This window comes from Vulpes lagopus, chromosome 18, assembly GCF_018345385.1.
Source record: "Vulpes lagopus strain Blue_001 chromosome 18, ASM1834538v1, whole genome shotgun sequence".
In the NCBI taxonomy this organism is placed as follows: domain Eukaryota; kingdom Metazoa; phylum Chordata; class Mammalia; order Carnivora; family Canidae; genus Vulpes; species Vulpes lagopus.
In genome coordinates, this window is record NC_054841.1 from 4,643,445 (window position 1) to 4,659,634 (window position 16,190).

Genomic DNA, 16,190 nt, shown 5'->3' on the forward strand with positions numbered 1-16,190 from the left:
ACTTCATTTTGTTTTCATTTTAAACTTACAGATAATTTTCAGGAGTGAGCTCTTGAACTCTTGTATACCCTCTATCCAGGTTCTCTTGTAGCTTGTTGTCATTTCTCCTTACACCTGTGTGTGCGCACACATACACACAGATACATATACTTGTATGTGTATGTATTTCTCTGGGCCATTTGAGATGAAATTGGAGACATTATGCCCTTTTAGTCCCTAAAAACAAGGAAATACCCCCTTAAACAACCAGAGTGCGTTGATGAAAATCAGAAAATCTAACTCTGATACAATGGTAATATCTCATCCACAGTTCATGTGCAGATGTTGTCATTTGTCGAGAATCCATTCTAGGATCACACAATGCATGGAATTGTCACAACTTTTTGGTCTCTTTGTATGTAGAACAGATCCCGAGCCTTTGAATTTCATAACCTTAGCATGTTGGAAGAACACAGGCCAGTTTTTGGGTAGAATGTCTCCTGGTTTGGCTTTTTCTGATGTTTCCTCATGATTAGATTCAGGCTCTGTGTCTTTGGCAAGAAAAGTGAAGAAACATGTGTCACAGTGGGAGGCCCAAGACCATTCTGACTTTGGCCATTGTTAACTCTGGTGACTTAGGAGATAGAGGTGGTGTCTACCCAGTTTTTTTTTTTTTTTTAAAGATTTTATTTATTTATTCATGAGAGGTGCAGAGACACAGGCAGAGGGAGAAGCAGGCTCCATGCCGGGAGCCCGATGTGGGACTTGATCCAGGGTCTTCAGGATCATGCCCTGGGCCAAAGGCAGATGCTCAACTGCTGAGCCACCCAGGCATCCCTCTACCCAGTTTTTATGTACTACTTTCCCCTCTGGACGTAAGTAGGGGAAATACTTTGGAACTTTTGAGTGTGCTTTTCCTCAGACTTCTACCTACTAGTATAGCGTCCATTGATGGTTCGAGTTGATCTTTTACCATGAAGAGTGCTTCCTTCTCCATTATTTGCTTACATTTTGTTGAGGATTTTCACATCTGTATTCAAGAGGACTATTGTAGGCAATCTTCTTTTCCTATTATGTTTTTGTCAGGTTTTAAAATCTGGGTTATTTGGGCCTCAGTAAATGAATTGGGAAGCATTCCTTACTTTTCTATTTTCTGAAAGAAATTGGTGTTGTTTTTCCCCTTAAGTGTTTGTTAGAATTCACCAGTAAAACCTCTGGTCCTAGGGTTTTCTTTGTGAGATGGTTTTTGATAGCAGATCCAATTCAGATATGGGGCTATTCAGATTTGTTATTTCATCTGTGTTATTGGGTAACTTGTGCATTTTGGGGAATTTATTACTTTCATCTAAGTTGTTAAATTTATTGGATTAAAGTTGCTTATAATATTTCCTTATCCCTTTTGGGGCACCTGGGTGGCTCAATTGGTTAAGCATTTGCCTTTGGCTCAGGTCATGATCCCAAGGTCCTGGGATCGAGTCCCACATGGGGATCCCTGCTCAGTGGGGAGCCTGCTTCTCCCTCTTCCTCTGTTCCCCTCACCCCCACTCATACACTCTGTCTCTCAAATAAATACATGAAATCTTAAAAAAAAAATTTCCTTATCCCTTTCATGCCTGTAAGATCTGTAGTATTTTCCCCTTTCATTTACAGTGTTGGTAATTTATGTTTTCTACCCCCACCCTTTTTTTTTCTTCCTTCATCAGTCTTGTTAGGGCTTTATCAATTTTACTGATATTTTCAAATAACCTATTTTTGCATTTGTTGATTTCATTATTCCTTATTTTATTTTTCATTGATTTCTACTGTTCATTATTTCCTTCCTTCTATTTACTTCAGTTCAGTTTGCTTCTATTAAGGAAGAAAAGCTTTTTAAGTCCATCTTTTCCCTTTTAAGCATGTAAAACTTTTATATCTTTGTGCTATATTGACACTTTTATTAAGGAACGATGTTACCTCTGATAGTAATCTGCAAATATATTTATGTTTAAAATGTTCATGCTTTCCTTAGCAAGGAGGTGGGCCTAGCTTTTTATATCCAGTCTAACAGTTTCTGTTTCTTAATTGCTTAGTCTGTTTAATATAACTATTGTTTATATTTGGACTTAATTCTACCATTGTGGGGTTTTTTTCCGCTTGTCTCATCTATTTTTGTTTCTCTAGTAATTCTTTCCTGCCTTCTTTTGGACTAGTTGAGTATTTTTGTAGTACTATATTTTAATTCCTCTCTGAGGGTTTTCAAAAATGGTAGCACCCTGCAATGAGTGTCACTCCACTCATTCCCTCTCCCTCCTCTGTGCTATTGTTTTCATATACATTATGACATATATGTTCATTATGAACCTGATAGTACGACATTATAAATTTTGATTTAAATAATTATATCTTTTGAAGAAACTAAGAAAAGAAAAAATAGCCTTTTATACTCTCATTTTTAAAAAAGATTTTATTTATTTATTCATGAGACAGAGAGAGAGGCAGAGAGACATAGTCAGAGGGAGAAGCAGGCTTCCTGTGATGAGCCTGATGCGGGACCCCAGGATCATGTCCTGAGCCGAAGGCAGATGCTCAACCACTGAGCCACCCAGGCATCTCTATAATCCCATTTTTACCATTTTTGGTACTCTTCCTTTCTTTCCTAGATCTGAGTTTCTGCCTGGTATCATATCTTCAGCCTAAAGTACTTTGGTACTTTTTTAGGCTTGATTGGCTGAGGATGAAATTTCTCAATTTTTATCCAAAAATGCCTTTATTTTGCCTTCACTTTTGGCTGATAGTTTTACTGGAAGTAGACTTGTGAGTTGATTGATTTGTTTTTGTTTTTTGTGACATCACTTTAAAATCTCATCCTGTCATTTTCTGGAGAAGTCAGCTGTCATTTATACCATATTGTATTTATAGCATCCTTCTTTTCTCTGACTGTTCTTGAGATTTTTCTCTTCATCTTTGCAGAGTGAATGCTTATTCTGCTTTGTGTTTAGTGAACTCCTTGGATTTGTGTGTTGATGCTCTTCACTTGATTCAGGAAGCTTTGGGCTAGTGTTCCTCTGAGTACTTATTTTTCTGCACTCTTCTCTTTTTCCTTTCAGTCTGGGACTCAGATTACACAAAGTTGGGGTGCTTCCTATCACCCCACAGGTCTTTCAGGTTCTGCTTGTTGTTTTAGTCATTTTTTTTCTCTGATGTTCAGATTTGATCATTTTTATTGATCTGTCTTTAAGTTCAGTGACTTTTGTTATCTCTGATCTGCTGGTAGGTCTACCCATTAGGTTTTTAATTTCAGTTACTGTATCTTTCAGCTCTAGAATTTCCACTCTGGCCTTTTTTATACTTTCTGTATCACTGTGATATAGGTTTTTTATATGTTCTTTATGTTTACATTTTCCTTTTAATCTTTGAATGTATTTATATATTCATATTCATATATTTGTAGTAGCTTTTTTAAAAGTCCTTGTCTGACAGTTGTGACATTTGGATCATCTTGGTGTTGATTTGTCAGTTGCTTTTTTTCTTTATTATGGGTCACCTTTTCCTGTCAACACATAGGTAGTTATTTTTATTTATTTATTTTTTAAATTTTATTTTTATTTATTCTTGAGAGACAGAGAGAAAAAGAGAGGGGCAGAGACATAGGCAGAGGGAGGAGCAGGCTCCATTCAGGGAACCTGATGTGGGACTCGATCCCAGGACTCCAGGATCACGCCCTGGGCCAAAGGCAGGTACTAAACCACTGAGCCACCTGGGCTTCCCAGGTAGTTATTTTTAATTGAACACCAGACATAAGTGAAACACTACGGAGACTCTGGATACACTTTATTTCTCTAAAGTGGGTTTTTTTGGGGGGGAGGGGTAATAGATGTCTATTTCATTTTATAAAGTGCTCTAAAGTGATTTTTGATGTAGCAGGCATTTGTCTACTCTACCTCCCTACTGTCTTCTTGGTGGTGAGCGTCTCCTGAAATCTCTGCTCAGTTTATTTTGTTTTTGGCCATTGCTCCTTTGCTTGGTCATTGGAGATCTTTCACATGCGTGTACAATCTAGGAGTCAGCAGAGAGCTCAGCAAATTGAATACACAGATTTTGGACCTATCTTCCAAATCTTTCCCATTGCAGTTCATCTTTAAAGGATAACCTCCCTTCTAGCTTTTGCCTTTTGGTTGCTCTCTAGTATTCTCAAATGGTTGTTTTTTATTTTTTTTCAAGATTCTGGGATTGTTATGTGCCAGAGGGTATGTTGGACCAAGCTACTGTGTAGGCTTGGTTCTTTTTTTATAGTTTCCATTTTTTTAATGAGATTTCCTATCTGTTCATTCATTATGACTCTTATTTCCTTTTAGTTTTTGAGCATATTTTTAGCAGCTCCTTTAAAGCTTTTTTAAAGTCTGTTAATGCCAGGCAGCCTGGGTGGCTCAGCGGTTTAGCGCCACCTTCAGCCCAGGGTGTGATCCTGGAGACCTGGGATCAAGTCCCACGTCGGGCTCCCTGCATGGAGCCTGCTTCTCCCTCTCTGTGTCTCTGCCTCTTTCTCTCTCTCTCTCTCCCTCTCTCTCTGTGTGTGTCTCTCATGAATGAATAAATAAAATCTTCAAAGAAATAAAGTCTGCTAATGCCAACATCTGGATCTTCTGTGAGTTTGTTTTTACTGACTTATATTTTTCTTGACTATGGTCACATTTTCCTATTTCCTCTCATGTCTGTGAATGTTTTTGTTTTAATTTTTTTCAATATTTAGTTTTAAATGTTAATTCCAGTTAATTAACATACAGTTATATTAGTGTAAGGTTTATGATGTAGTGATTCAACAATTCTATATATTACTCAGTGTTCATGTTAAGTGTAAAGTCTATGAATTTTTTATTGTCTCTTGAAGCTTCCTGATGAAACATTGTAGAAACTCTAGATTCTGCTATTTTCTTCTGAAGAGTGTTGACTTTGTTCTAGCAAACAGCTCAGATTCTTTTTCCTCTGTAGTATTCAGCAACTGAAACCACTCAGTTCCTTTTGCCTTCAAGAATTGCTTTTTCCTCTGAACTTCACCATCTCCTCTGTGCATTCATGGTTCCGAGTTCAGTCAAGGATTAGGGTAGTATTTAATCATAGATTTGGGGACTCTCCCTGTTTTAACTCCCTCCTTCCTTTCTTTCCAGGATTTCTACCCTCACTTGTCAGCTGCTCTGGCAACCTCACTCTCTGTTCTCTGACTTTTCAAGCCATTAAAGCTGTAACTTTTATGTGAGGCCCACCTACACTGCATAGCCATGCAGAGTGGGAGGTGTACTTGGGCAGAGGGGCAGCAGCAAAACACATTTCGCCCAGCCTGGATCTTTCTCTCAGTCATCTTTTCTCCTTTAGTTTCCACCAGAATTTGATCACTCTCCAGTGCCTACCAGTCAGTCATTTTCTCTTTATTTTATTCTAATTGCAGTATAGCTAACATACAGTATAATGTTAGTTTCAGGTATACAACCCAGCAATTCAGCACTTCCGTATAATACCCAGTGCTCATCACGACAAGTATCCTCCTTCATCCTCATCACTTATTCCCCCCATGCGCCACCCACCTCCTTTATGATAACGATCAGTGTGTTCTCTGTAGTTAAGAATCTGTTTCTTGATTTGCACCCCCCTTTTATTTCCCTTTGCTCATTTGTTTTGTTTCTTAAATTCCTCATATGAGTGAAATCATGTGGTATTTGTCTTTCTCTGACTGACTTATTTTGCTTAACATTACACCCTCTAGCTACATCCATGTTGTTGCAAATGGCAAGATTTCATTCTTTTTTATGCATGAATAATATTCTATTGTATATATACCACATCTTCTGTATCCTGTCATCTATCAGTGGACACTTGGGCTGCTTCCATACTTTGGCTTTTTTAAATAATGCTGCAATAAACATAGGGGTACATGTATCCATTTGAAATAGTGTTTTGTATTTTGGAGGTTAATACCCAACAGTATGATTGCTGGATTCCCTACCAGTCATTTTACTCTCTGACCAGCTGTCACTGTGTGTCCTGCCTCACCACTGCTGGGTTTTGGTCTCATCACTTAACCTCTATGAGTGTTAGTGTCCTTACCTGCGAAAATGAGAATAAATAATACCCAGGACGTAGGGTTTGGAGAAAGTGAAATGAGTTAGCACCCACAAATTGTTCATTGATGTTTGAGACATATGCTGGGTACCTGGCAAATGGTAACTCTTGAGCTTCAGACAGACTCTTACCTGAGGAAACCATGATAAATATCTGGCCTGCCATTGATTACATCCGTTGACAAAACTCAAAAGGAGGTTCTCCGTGTTAACTTTAGGGTATTTTGGTAATATTTTGAATATCAGCTTTTGGAATTCAGTTAGTGATATGTACAGTACATGTGCTTTCGTATTTCAAGTGACTTTAGTTTTTCTCTTATTTATAGATAATCTGCAAACTGGCTTCAGTGCTGAGCAAGAGCACAGTTGAACGGCTGCTGCTCCCTCGATTCTGCGAGTTGTGTGGTGATGGGAAGCTCTTTCAAGTTCGGAAGGTTGGGACATATAGTTTCAAAACTCGAAACTCTTTGAGTTTCTAACTCAAAGTTAGAAAATTCAAAATCAATTCCTTTAAAGTTTCTTGACGTCTTCAGTAGACGCAGCCTGGATTAGAAATGTGGCCCCTATGACCTGTGTGAGGAAAATGTGTGAGTGGGTTGCCCATTTTTACTGAAATTAGGGCACACGTAGGGACCTAGAGATGAGATCCTGTGAGAGTAAGCCTGTTGCTCTTAGACACAGGAGGACCAGCCACGGAACCATGCTGGCCTACAGTTAGATGCCAATGCCCGACTCACACACTCTCACATTACCTAGCCCACTTTGCTCCCGAAGCATCTTCCCCTGCTGTCCCACCCAACTGCAGCCCCTGCCCTCCCCTGCTGCCTTAGTTGCTTGTTCACTTGGTTACCAGATTCTTCCTTTTGAAGGCCATTGCCACACCTCCCCAAAAAGAGCAGCCTCTTCCTCCTCCTTGCTGTGAAATGGGCCATCTTCCCTCTGGTCTGTCCTCGTGATGCATCAAGAAGAAGATAGGTCTTATTTGCCATGCAGAGAATATGAAGGATCTCTCTCGCTTTATTGCTAACCAAATGCATTATGTATTGAGATCAATTAGGAGCCAGAAAGTGCCAGGATTTGGCACTCTGTTGTAAATCTGTTTCCAATGCACCTGGGGCTCCGGGCTGTGCCATGTGGGCGGCGGGCTCGGTAAGTGCTTGTTAGGTGCCTGACTAGAGGAGTTGCGGCCCCCGAGAATTCTGCTTGTTAGCTGCCACAATTTGGTAAGACAAAGAGGAAGCAGAGAATAACGGGTCTGCCTTTTGCCTTTTTAAGGTGTGTGCTACAAATTTTGGTGATATTTGTCATGCCGTTGGACAAGAAGCCACTGAGAAATTTTTGGTATGTGAAGTTTTGCCAATTGTAATTGCTAGTGCATTTCTTAAGGTGCTTTTAAAATCAGTTGTGAAGTTTTGTATTTATGAATCTGTTACTTTGGAATGACAGCTCAATTTTGCATTCATCAATTCCAAATTTCTAGCCTTCCAAAGCGAATGTTTTTCATAAGCGTTAGGCAGCTGGTCGTGGAATAGTGTAGAAGTTACTGACCCAGCCGATTTTCCTGTGGGCTTTTGCTGTCACCTCCTCCCTGGTCACGCTCCCTGGTCTCTGCCCACTGTCCAGGCTACTCTCTCTGTCCCTTTTCCCCCTGCTCTTTCTAAAACACCTTTCTACATCTCACTCCTGGGCTTTAAGAACAGTGGGCTTTTTCTAGGTTACAGGTTAAAATCCAGACCCTTCTTGGCCTTTTGGGTCCCCTTGTGAGTGCTTTTCCTGCCTCACCTCCAGCCACCTTCCTCAGCTCTGAACACTGTCCCAGCCTGCGCAGGTCTCATCTTTGGCCATGCATCTGACTGATGGGGTGGCCAGGGAGGCGGGGAGGCAGGTAAGGCCCAGGGGTCTGCATTGCTGATAAACCCCCTTGTGATTCTGATGCACAGCAGGGCAGAGAACCACTTCACTAGCCAGCAGGTGGCTCTTCAGCTCCCTTGAGGCTTCCTGCTCTTCCCCCTTCCACACCTCTGCTCATTACTGCCCCTCTCTTTCTAGTGTCTTCCCCACCTGGTGGGACCCAACTCACACTTCAAACCCAGCTTGAATGTGCATATGCTTCTGTCAAGTCCTCTCCTTGTCTAGACTCACCTACCCACTGTGCCAGAGAGAATTAATTTCTCCCTTTTCAGCATCCCCATAACATTTTGCTCAGAGTACGTGCGTATCTCTTATCACACCTCATTATAGTTTTGCTGATGTGGGATCTTCACCCTATCATGTTCATCTCTGTTTCCCTGGTGCCTACGCAGAACTATGCTAAATAAGTGCTTGCCACTTTTATTTGACAGGATATCTAACCTGTATTTTTATTTGACTTTTATTGGACAGGATTTTTATTGGACAAGATATCTAACCTGTATGGTTAGAATTTAACCTCAAAAAAGTATACTCTTTAAGTTGATTTTTAAATTTAAGTTCAGAAGGTCATTTTATTTTATTTCAGGTGCAAGCCACATCAACATAGTTCTGATCCCAAAATAATTTTTAGTGGACTGTCGTTCTGAATATACAACAAGTGTTATCATCTACTTAATGTAGCTGAATGAAGAACAGCAGTGACAAACATACTAACTTTCCTTTGGGCAGAAACTTCCATGATCATGTATTCCTATTTGTGGGGCATTTTGGTTGATTGTTTTTATGCTAGGATATTAAAAACAGCCTCATTTTTAAAGGATAAATTTTATCTTATTTTATTATTTATTATTTTTTAATTTATATTTTTTAGAGAAAGAGTGTGAAAGCCAATGGGGGGGGGGGTTGCAGGGAGGAGAGGCAGAGGCAGAGAGGCAGAGGGAGAGAGAGAATCTTAAGCAGGCTCTACCCCCAGCACAGAGCCAGATGTGGGACTCGATCTCATGACCCTGAGACCATGACCTGAGCTGAAACCTAGAGTCGGATGCTTAACTGACTGAGCCACCCAGGCGCCCCATTAAACGATAACTTTTAAAAGAGGATGTGATCATGACCTTCATACAGATAGAAAGTGAACATGCCAAAGATTTTATTTAAGTCATTTATTCATGAGGGAAACTGTAAGGTACAATACCTGGCTTAATGGAGAGCTCAAAATACCACACATGTAAGGTCAGGCAGAGGGAGGGATACTGAGGTGACCTTGTAAGTGGATTCAAAATTGCTCTGCATCGAGGGTGATAATCAGGTGCATTCCACTGGACACAATTTGCATTTCTGTGAACAGGAATTATTTGCGTTACTATCAGTTTTTAACAATATACCTTCTATCACTAAAGGACCCTAGTCAAAGACCATAACACCTGGATGGGTGACCTAGTTGGGATATCTACTCAATTTCAAGGTCATTTCACAATTTTTCTCTATATAATTCACAAAGCAAGTTATCATTCTGCCTTTTAACCAAGTCATTTACTAGAATTAAGAGGTAAAGGAAATGTTTATTCATTCTTCTTACCATAATTTCTCTTTGTCTCAAATGATTCCTTCTAGGCTAATATATATTTCCCACTTCTTTGTCATTAATTTATGGCTCTGCCTTAATTCCATCATTAAAAAAGGGTTCTGCTCTTCCTCGGGGTGACCAAGTTTGAGTAGCACGATTTTCTTTGCTTTGGTAGATCCCAAAGTTTTTTGAGCTCTGCTCAGATAACATTTGGGGGATGCGAAAAGCCTGCGCGGAGTGCTTCATGGCGGTGTCATACAGCGCGTCCCCCGAGGTCCGCAGAGCCCAGCTGTCACCCCTCTTCATTAGGCTCATCAGCGACCCCTGCCGATGGGTAAGTGTGGGCAACTTGGCACCACTGGCCACCAGCGCTGGGTCTCTGGACTTGTGACTGTGTATTTTGTCTTTTCGGTTCCTGATTGGCTTATTTAGACCTAGTGAGGATTGAAGCACTTAAAGTATCTGGAGCTTTGGTGCATTTTAAGAAGGTGGTACACGCTCTGACATTGGTAGTGACCGAACAGCACAGAGATGAGGAAGCACTAACTGGAGAGTTACCTTTTCTTTTACGCTCTTAAACATGCCTGTCATGATTCATATGGTCTGGTCAGGCACTTTATGAAGTCTGGAGTCCTTTGATGGGAAATTAAAATTCTAGAAGAATAAAATCTCCATGATGGTACTAAATTTTTCCTTATTTTTTGTTGAAAAATAGCTTATTTGGAATTTGGAGAATGCCTTACAAAGCAGTAAATCTGCTTGCACATAATTTGGTGGACAGTGACGGGCCTGGGGGTCAGCCAGGTGCCCAGCCTAGAGTCAGACCTGGTGGATATCATAGTCACCGTGCTGTGCTCTCTGCTTGCAGGTACGCCAGGCTGCCTTCCAGTCCCTGGGCCCCTTCATCTCTACTTTTGCGAACCCCTCCAGGGCTGGCCTCTATATTCGAGAAGATGGCACCCTGAGCATTCGACCGCCAGCTCAGGATTTGGACTCTGATTTCGCCTCCGGGTCACCCAGTGCAGGCAACTGTGGTAACACTTCCTCAGCCTGGTGAGCTCCAAGCAGGATAATTACCAGGGCCTGTGCTTCACCTCAAGCGTCCACCTCAAATTTTAGCAATTATCTTGTCTGGAGTTTTAGTAACAGTGACCTTCTGGGCAAGATGGGATATTAGAGCTTTAATTATGTAAAGAAGCAAAAAGTAATTGCAATAATGATTTTGAAACATGACTACTGGGTTATAAATAATGAAGCTACTGTGTCTCCTAAATTTAGATAAAATATTCATTGAGAGTAGTGATTAAATAACCTATAAAGAAAATTTTCTCTTACTTTTTGATTAATGAAGTTCTTTGGATAATTTACATAGGGAAGATGTGAGCTCTCCCAAATGTACAGTTGTGCCATGGGATGTTACATGCCCATAAACATAGGATGTGAATGCACGTAAAGGTGACAATTCTGACCCACCTTAAGTGGGTGCTGTATTCTATTTCTAGTAAGTTCTAGTGATTGATCTTGGATTTTTTTTCATCTTTCCTCGGAGGTTGATGGGTGCACACTAACCAGACCACTCGAGGTCGTTTACAAGCATCTCTCCAATGCTAAAATCATTCCGGAACCAGGGAGTAGTAATTTACATCTCAGAGAATACACATCCTTTTTACCATTGGTGCATCCTTCCTTCCTTCCATCTCCATCAAGATTTACTGAGCTCCTACTGTGTGTCAGGCCTGTGTGCAGCACCTTCCTCTTTGGGACTCTGGAGGTGTTGGCAAATAGCACTCACGGGCTCCGGTGCCTTGTGTGTTCCAAGGCCTGCCCCCTGGTGGAGGTACTCAGGAGCAGTGAGCACATGCAATCTGTCTACTGAGGGGGTGTCAGCAGAATCCAGGACTAACCCACCACTCAAATGGAATGGAGGGATTGGCCCAACTTTAGCGTGGCATTTTCAGTGCACCTAATACGCCCAGGGGCATTGGGGGCTGATTGGACGTTTTACGCTCTTGTGAGGTTATGAGCTTCTGGCCTTGGGAGACAGGGGAGGTCGGATGGCCAGATAGAGAGAAGGACTGGGCTTGGGAGGATGTGGATCTCACGTTGTCCCAGTATACCTCCAGTCCATGACATGGCTAAAAGTGCTCCCCTCAATCTTAACCTAGTTCCACAAAGCTGTCGAACACAGAGCCAGATCTGCCCACGGAAGACCCATCAACGGGAACCAGTGACTTCCCGCATGTTGGTAGCTCCTCTGATGGCCTCATGGCAAACTCACTAGAAGATTCTGCCTCGGCTGGAGCCGAGTTGACCAGGCTTTCCCCGGAGACCAGTGCCTTCTTGGAGCTCCCTGATGGCAACCACTTCCCTGTCAACAGCAACTCTGAACCAGGCTCCTCTGCCTGCCCAGAGAGTCCTGAGGATATATTCAATAATTTCTTTTATTGGCGAATTCCTCTCCCTGATATAAGCAAGGACCTAGAGCTGCTCCTGAGTGAGGCTGGGCCACAGGAGAAAGGCTACAGCAGGCCTGAGACTGTACACCACAGCTGTGTGGCCAGGAGTGAGATTCAAAAAGTCCTTGATAGTTTGCAGGAGCATCTGATGAATGATCCAGATGTTCAAGGTAATGTTGTCCATTGTGATTAGAGAGAAAATAGAGTAGCAGGGTATTACTGGGCTGTGTGTGGCCCAGACCTGTGTGTGTGTGTGTGTGTGTGTGTGTGTGTTTGTATTTATGCGTGCATGTGCTCACCTTCATGTACGTTGCGCAAATGTGGCCAGAAGAGTTTCTCTCAGCCCCAGCACAGCCAGAGCACTGGGAAGCTCTGTGTGGGTCCCCATCAGGGTTCTGTCTCCTTGTTTTGCAGCTGTGCAAGGCTGAAGGCAGCTCTTGTATAGAGGCAGATAGTTTGTGGGCATATCTGCAGCAGTGGAAATTTTATTAGCTCCTTGGATGCTGTTACATCATTTCCCACGTTATAGTGCTTTTTCTAGTTATGAACAGCTACGGATGGTGCTCCTTTTGGAGCTTATTAACTCAGCCCTTAGCCAAACTTTAAGGTTTTTGTCTTTGTATAGCAAGGGAAAGTACAACTTCTTCTTTGGGCTGTTTTTCATGTTATGACTAGTGCTCCCACTGAGCGTCTGATCTGGGAGCCAGGCCTCGCGATCCATATCCATTATCACGCCTCTTCTTGCTCTAAACAGTGCTATATTTGTATTCTTCCTTGGGTTGGGGAGATTGGGAAAAACAACACTTGCTGCTGTTGCCGGGCAAAGATTTGTGAAGCTTTCGGGAAAGGAAATATGAAAATCCAGTTAGCCTGGTAATTATTCTTTCTTTTTAAATTTATAAAGGAAATTAAGTCAATGTTTGCCGAAGGAATGAGCACGTGTAACATATCACTTCTAATAGCTATAGACAAAGGTCTGCTTTTGGAGACCACATTTCTAAAGCAGCATTCATCTCAGGGCTGAGACCCGGGCTGCAGTGACCAACACATGGTCTAGTGGAGGGTACTGTATAAACAGCCACTGGGCACAGGGTGTGTTAGGGGCTGGGATAGGAGGCAGCATGGTGTACCGTGGCAGCACAGGGCAGGACATGTGGGGCCAGAGGAAATGTCTGGGAGAAGACTTTGTAGAGTGAGCAGCATTTAATGTGGGCCCCAAAAGACAGCTAGGGACCCACCGTGCAAAGAAGTGGAGAGGGATGAGTCTCAGAGGGCTCTTTTAGTCCTTGAAATCATTTGTAAAATCTTGCATGGATGTGTGTTCCTTACTTCCATAGTTTTCATCAGAGCTCGTAGGGATGCATGACCCCAAAAGTTTCAGAGAGAAACCACACATTGGGTATTTGCGGACTGGCTACGGCTCGAAATGTGACTCGAGCCATTGGGAAGGGCCTGATATGCTGCACTGAGGAGGTGGGACCCTGTCCTGGGCCCAGTGGGGAGCCAGCTATGAGCACCAAATGTTTTAATGAACCTTGGGGTCTGTTGAATTTAACTCGTAGAAAACAGGATGTAGGAATTTGTGTGTGTGTGTGTGTGTGTGTGTGTATGTGTGTGTGTTTGGAAGTTGGGGACATGGGCATCAGATTGTTTTTGCAGAAAGGTGTGTGAAATATGTCATCTCCTGTTAGGAGGGTCTCAAGCAGTCATACCGTGGACAAATGAGTAGCCCTCGGGGCTTGGTGAGTGAGATCTGTACTCATCTGTGTGTACGAAGATGGATCGATGTGTGTGTGTGTGTGTGTGTGTGTGTGTGTGTGTGTGGCGGAAAAAGCCAGCCTGCTTTATAGATGAGGGAATAGGACCCCCTCATTGGGTAGGGAGACCTCCCAGACACTTTCTGTGAGAGATGATGGAGGCGAACTCTGATTGTCCTAATTGAGGCGTTTCGAGTTCAGATTTGAGGCTCTGTGCATGGCTGGCATTTAGTTGGAATAGTTAAAGTTAATGGCTGTAAATATCACCATCTCCCCGAGAGCTCGTTCTGGGATCCGGAGCATGCTTACTGCAGGGACAGATGTGTGGAAGGTGTGCGCTGTGTGGTGTGGCCACATCCAGACTGTCTTGTTGTGAAGACCCCTCTGAAGTGAATCCCTATAAACCAAATAAAGTTATTAAAATTCTTGAAACTTCTCTTCCTGCAGCTCAGGTTCAGGTCTTATCAGCCGCACTGAGAGCCGCACAGCTTGACTCTGTGAATGAGCCCGAGCACAAGCCGACAGAAGGTCTAAATGAAGTGTCCGTTTCAGATCCCAGCCCTGCCTCTGACAATCAGATGGCTCTGTCGGCTTCATCATCGCAGAAGGAGCTCTCCGTGGCCAGGATATTACAAAGCACAGTAAGTGTTTGCCCTCTCCCTCTGCCGCGGAGGATGTGACGGAAATCACAAAGCCGCATTTTCTTTTATTAATATATCTTGGCAGAGATGATAAATGGCAAATTTAATTTTATTCTTAAGGTCATGTTTTGGATAACTAGACAACCAATCAATCAGGTGATTGATAACCCTGACTCTGTTCCACAAAAACAGGAATGGGGAGGCCAGCAAGTGTCTTCCCTCTTCTCCAAAGAGGACGAGTTTCAGTTCTTTGTGGGTATTAACCACATCCATGCCCTATTTCACTGCTATTTTATAGCTTTTAGTAAGAGTACGAGGTGGGTTCTGCGGCCCCTAGAACTGAAAGCTGGCCCAGGCCTCTGGGCAGACCATCATGTCCGGGTTCTCTCTGGAGATGCTCTTTTGGCACATGGTCACTCGAGTGGCGGTACCAGCATGCCATTTATTGGAGGAGGGGCTTGGAAAAAGCCAGTGGCTCAGCAGTGTTTATTCTGCGGCCTGGAGCTAGTCCCCAGGAGATGGGAACCCTGCATCCAGGGAGAGGAGGGAACCTGTGACTCCCTTGAGCTTCGAGTCCCCGTGGCTTTCTAGCTCATGAGGGGTGGGAGGCTCCGATGCCTTCCTACTTCATAGTGACTTGCTCTGGGACCGCTGTGAGCTGGGGTCCTTCCTAGGAGGGGGGGAGACTAGAGAATTACAGTCAGGGTGGGGTCCGAGCTCATGAAGTCACAGGCACCGTGCACCGGATCGTCCCATCAAGCCCATGGTCTCTAAGGCCAGAGCGCCAATTGTTCTACCATGGACTTATCTCCTCCCAGCTCCTCTAGGCCTGCTCCAATCAGAAAAAACAAAAGACCCACTTCACAGCCTGACCATAAAATGTTTAGGAGTACGTCACGGTTGTCTTTGATTAGTAAGAAGTGACTTATATCCTGTTTGGCCAGTTTGTTTTCAGAAGCAGGCAAGAAAATGGTGGTGGTTACCCGTGTTGCCTGGAGTGTGGAAATCACAGGTTAAGTAGAAAGGCACGGCCAGGACCACTGTGGCCGAGTCTCAAGTGGCCTGGGACTTTTTTGTCGCGTGCAGAAGTGAGAGAAAGGGACATGAACAGATTCCTTCAGGCTGGCTCAGTTGCTTGAAGGATGTGGAAGGGCTTGTGCAAGGAGACCTTTGGTTTATGTTGTGGGATGTCAGGGCTCTTGAAGCTGCAGCTTGAGTGAGTCTAAGGTTCCACTGGGATTGGGTGGGCTGCTTCCAGTTGCAAATGAAGGGGAAAGGGAGCAAAAAACTCTCAAAGCTGAATTATGAGTCTAGTGTTGTTTCACAGAGACGACAAGAGTGGCTGAGGCCAGGTGGCTGGTTAACTCGGTTCCTTGACATTAACCCTGCTCCCAGCTTCTACTCTGCCTTCTTAGCGTGCTGAGTCAAGAGATGCCCTGTGCCCGGGGGCAGGGGCTGTGGCTTCTCACTTGTGTCTCTTGACGGGCCTAGTGATTTTCTGGAGAGATGACCTCATAGTGCCTTCTGAGGTCACTTTGACTTTTGGTAGTGGACCTAACCCTCAATGTGGCTCCTGGAGTAAGTGGTGTACATAACTGCAGTGAAGACTTGGGAATCAGATTAACTCCTGAAAGAAGAAGAATGATTTATTACACATTACTATATATGAATTTATTAACTTGGAGAAATTGAGGTCTTAGGTTATCATGCCAAAATATTTCTGTTTTATCCAGTCTTCTATTAAAATAAGCAATACATTCCAGAGAAAATCTTGGGAATTGAAGGTTGTG

At 43.1% G+C, this 16,190-nt stretch overlaps 1 protein-coding gene across 5 annotated transcripts in view; it reads left to right on the top strand.

Moving 5' to 3' along the window:
- Positions 1-16,190, top strand: part of LOC121478062 (serine/threonine-protein phosphatase 4 regulatory subunit 1-like) — an 83,896-nt gene that overhangs the window by 55,441 nt on the left and 12,265 nt on the right. For all 5 annotated transcript variants that reach the window (XM_041732865.1, XM_041732867.1, XM_041732868.1 and 2 more), the window contains 6 exons: positions 6,398-6,505; positions 7,347-7,412; positions 9,722-9,880; positions 10,415-10,599; positions 11,712-12,172; positions 14,207-14,400. In XM_041732865.1, coding sequence (XP_041588799.1) covers positions 6,398-6,505; positions 7,347-7,412; positions 9,722-9,880; positions 10,415-10,599; positions 11,712-12,172; positions 14,207-14,400 — 1,173 coding nt within the window. The remainder of the gene's footprint in view (positions 1-6,397; positions 6,506-7,346; positions 7,413-9,721; positions 9,881-10,414; positions 10,600-11,711; positions 12,173-14,206; positions 14,401-16,190) is intronic.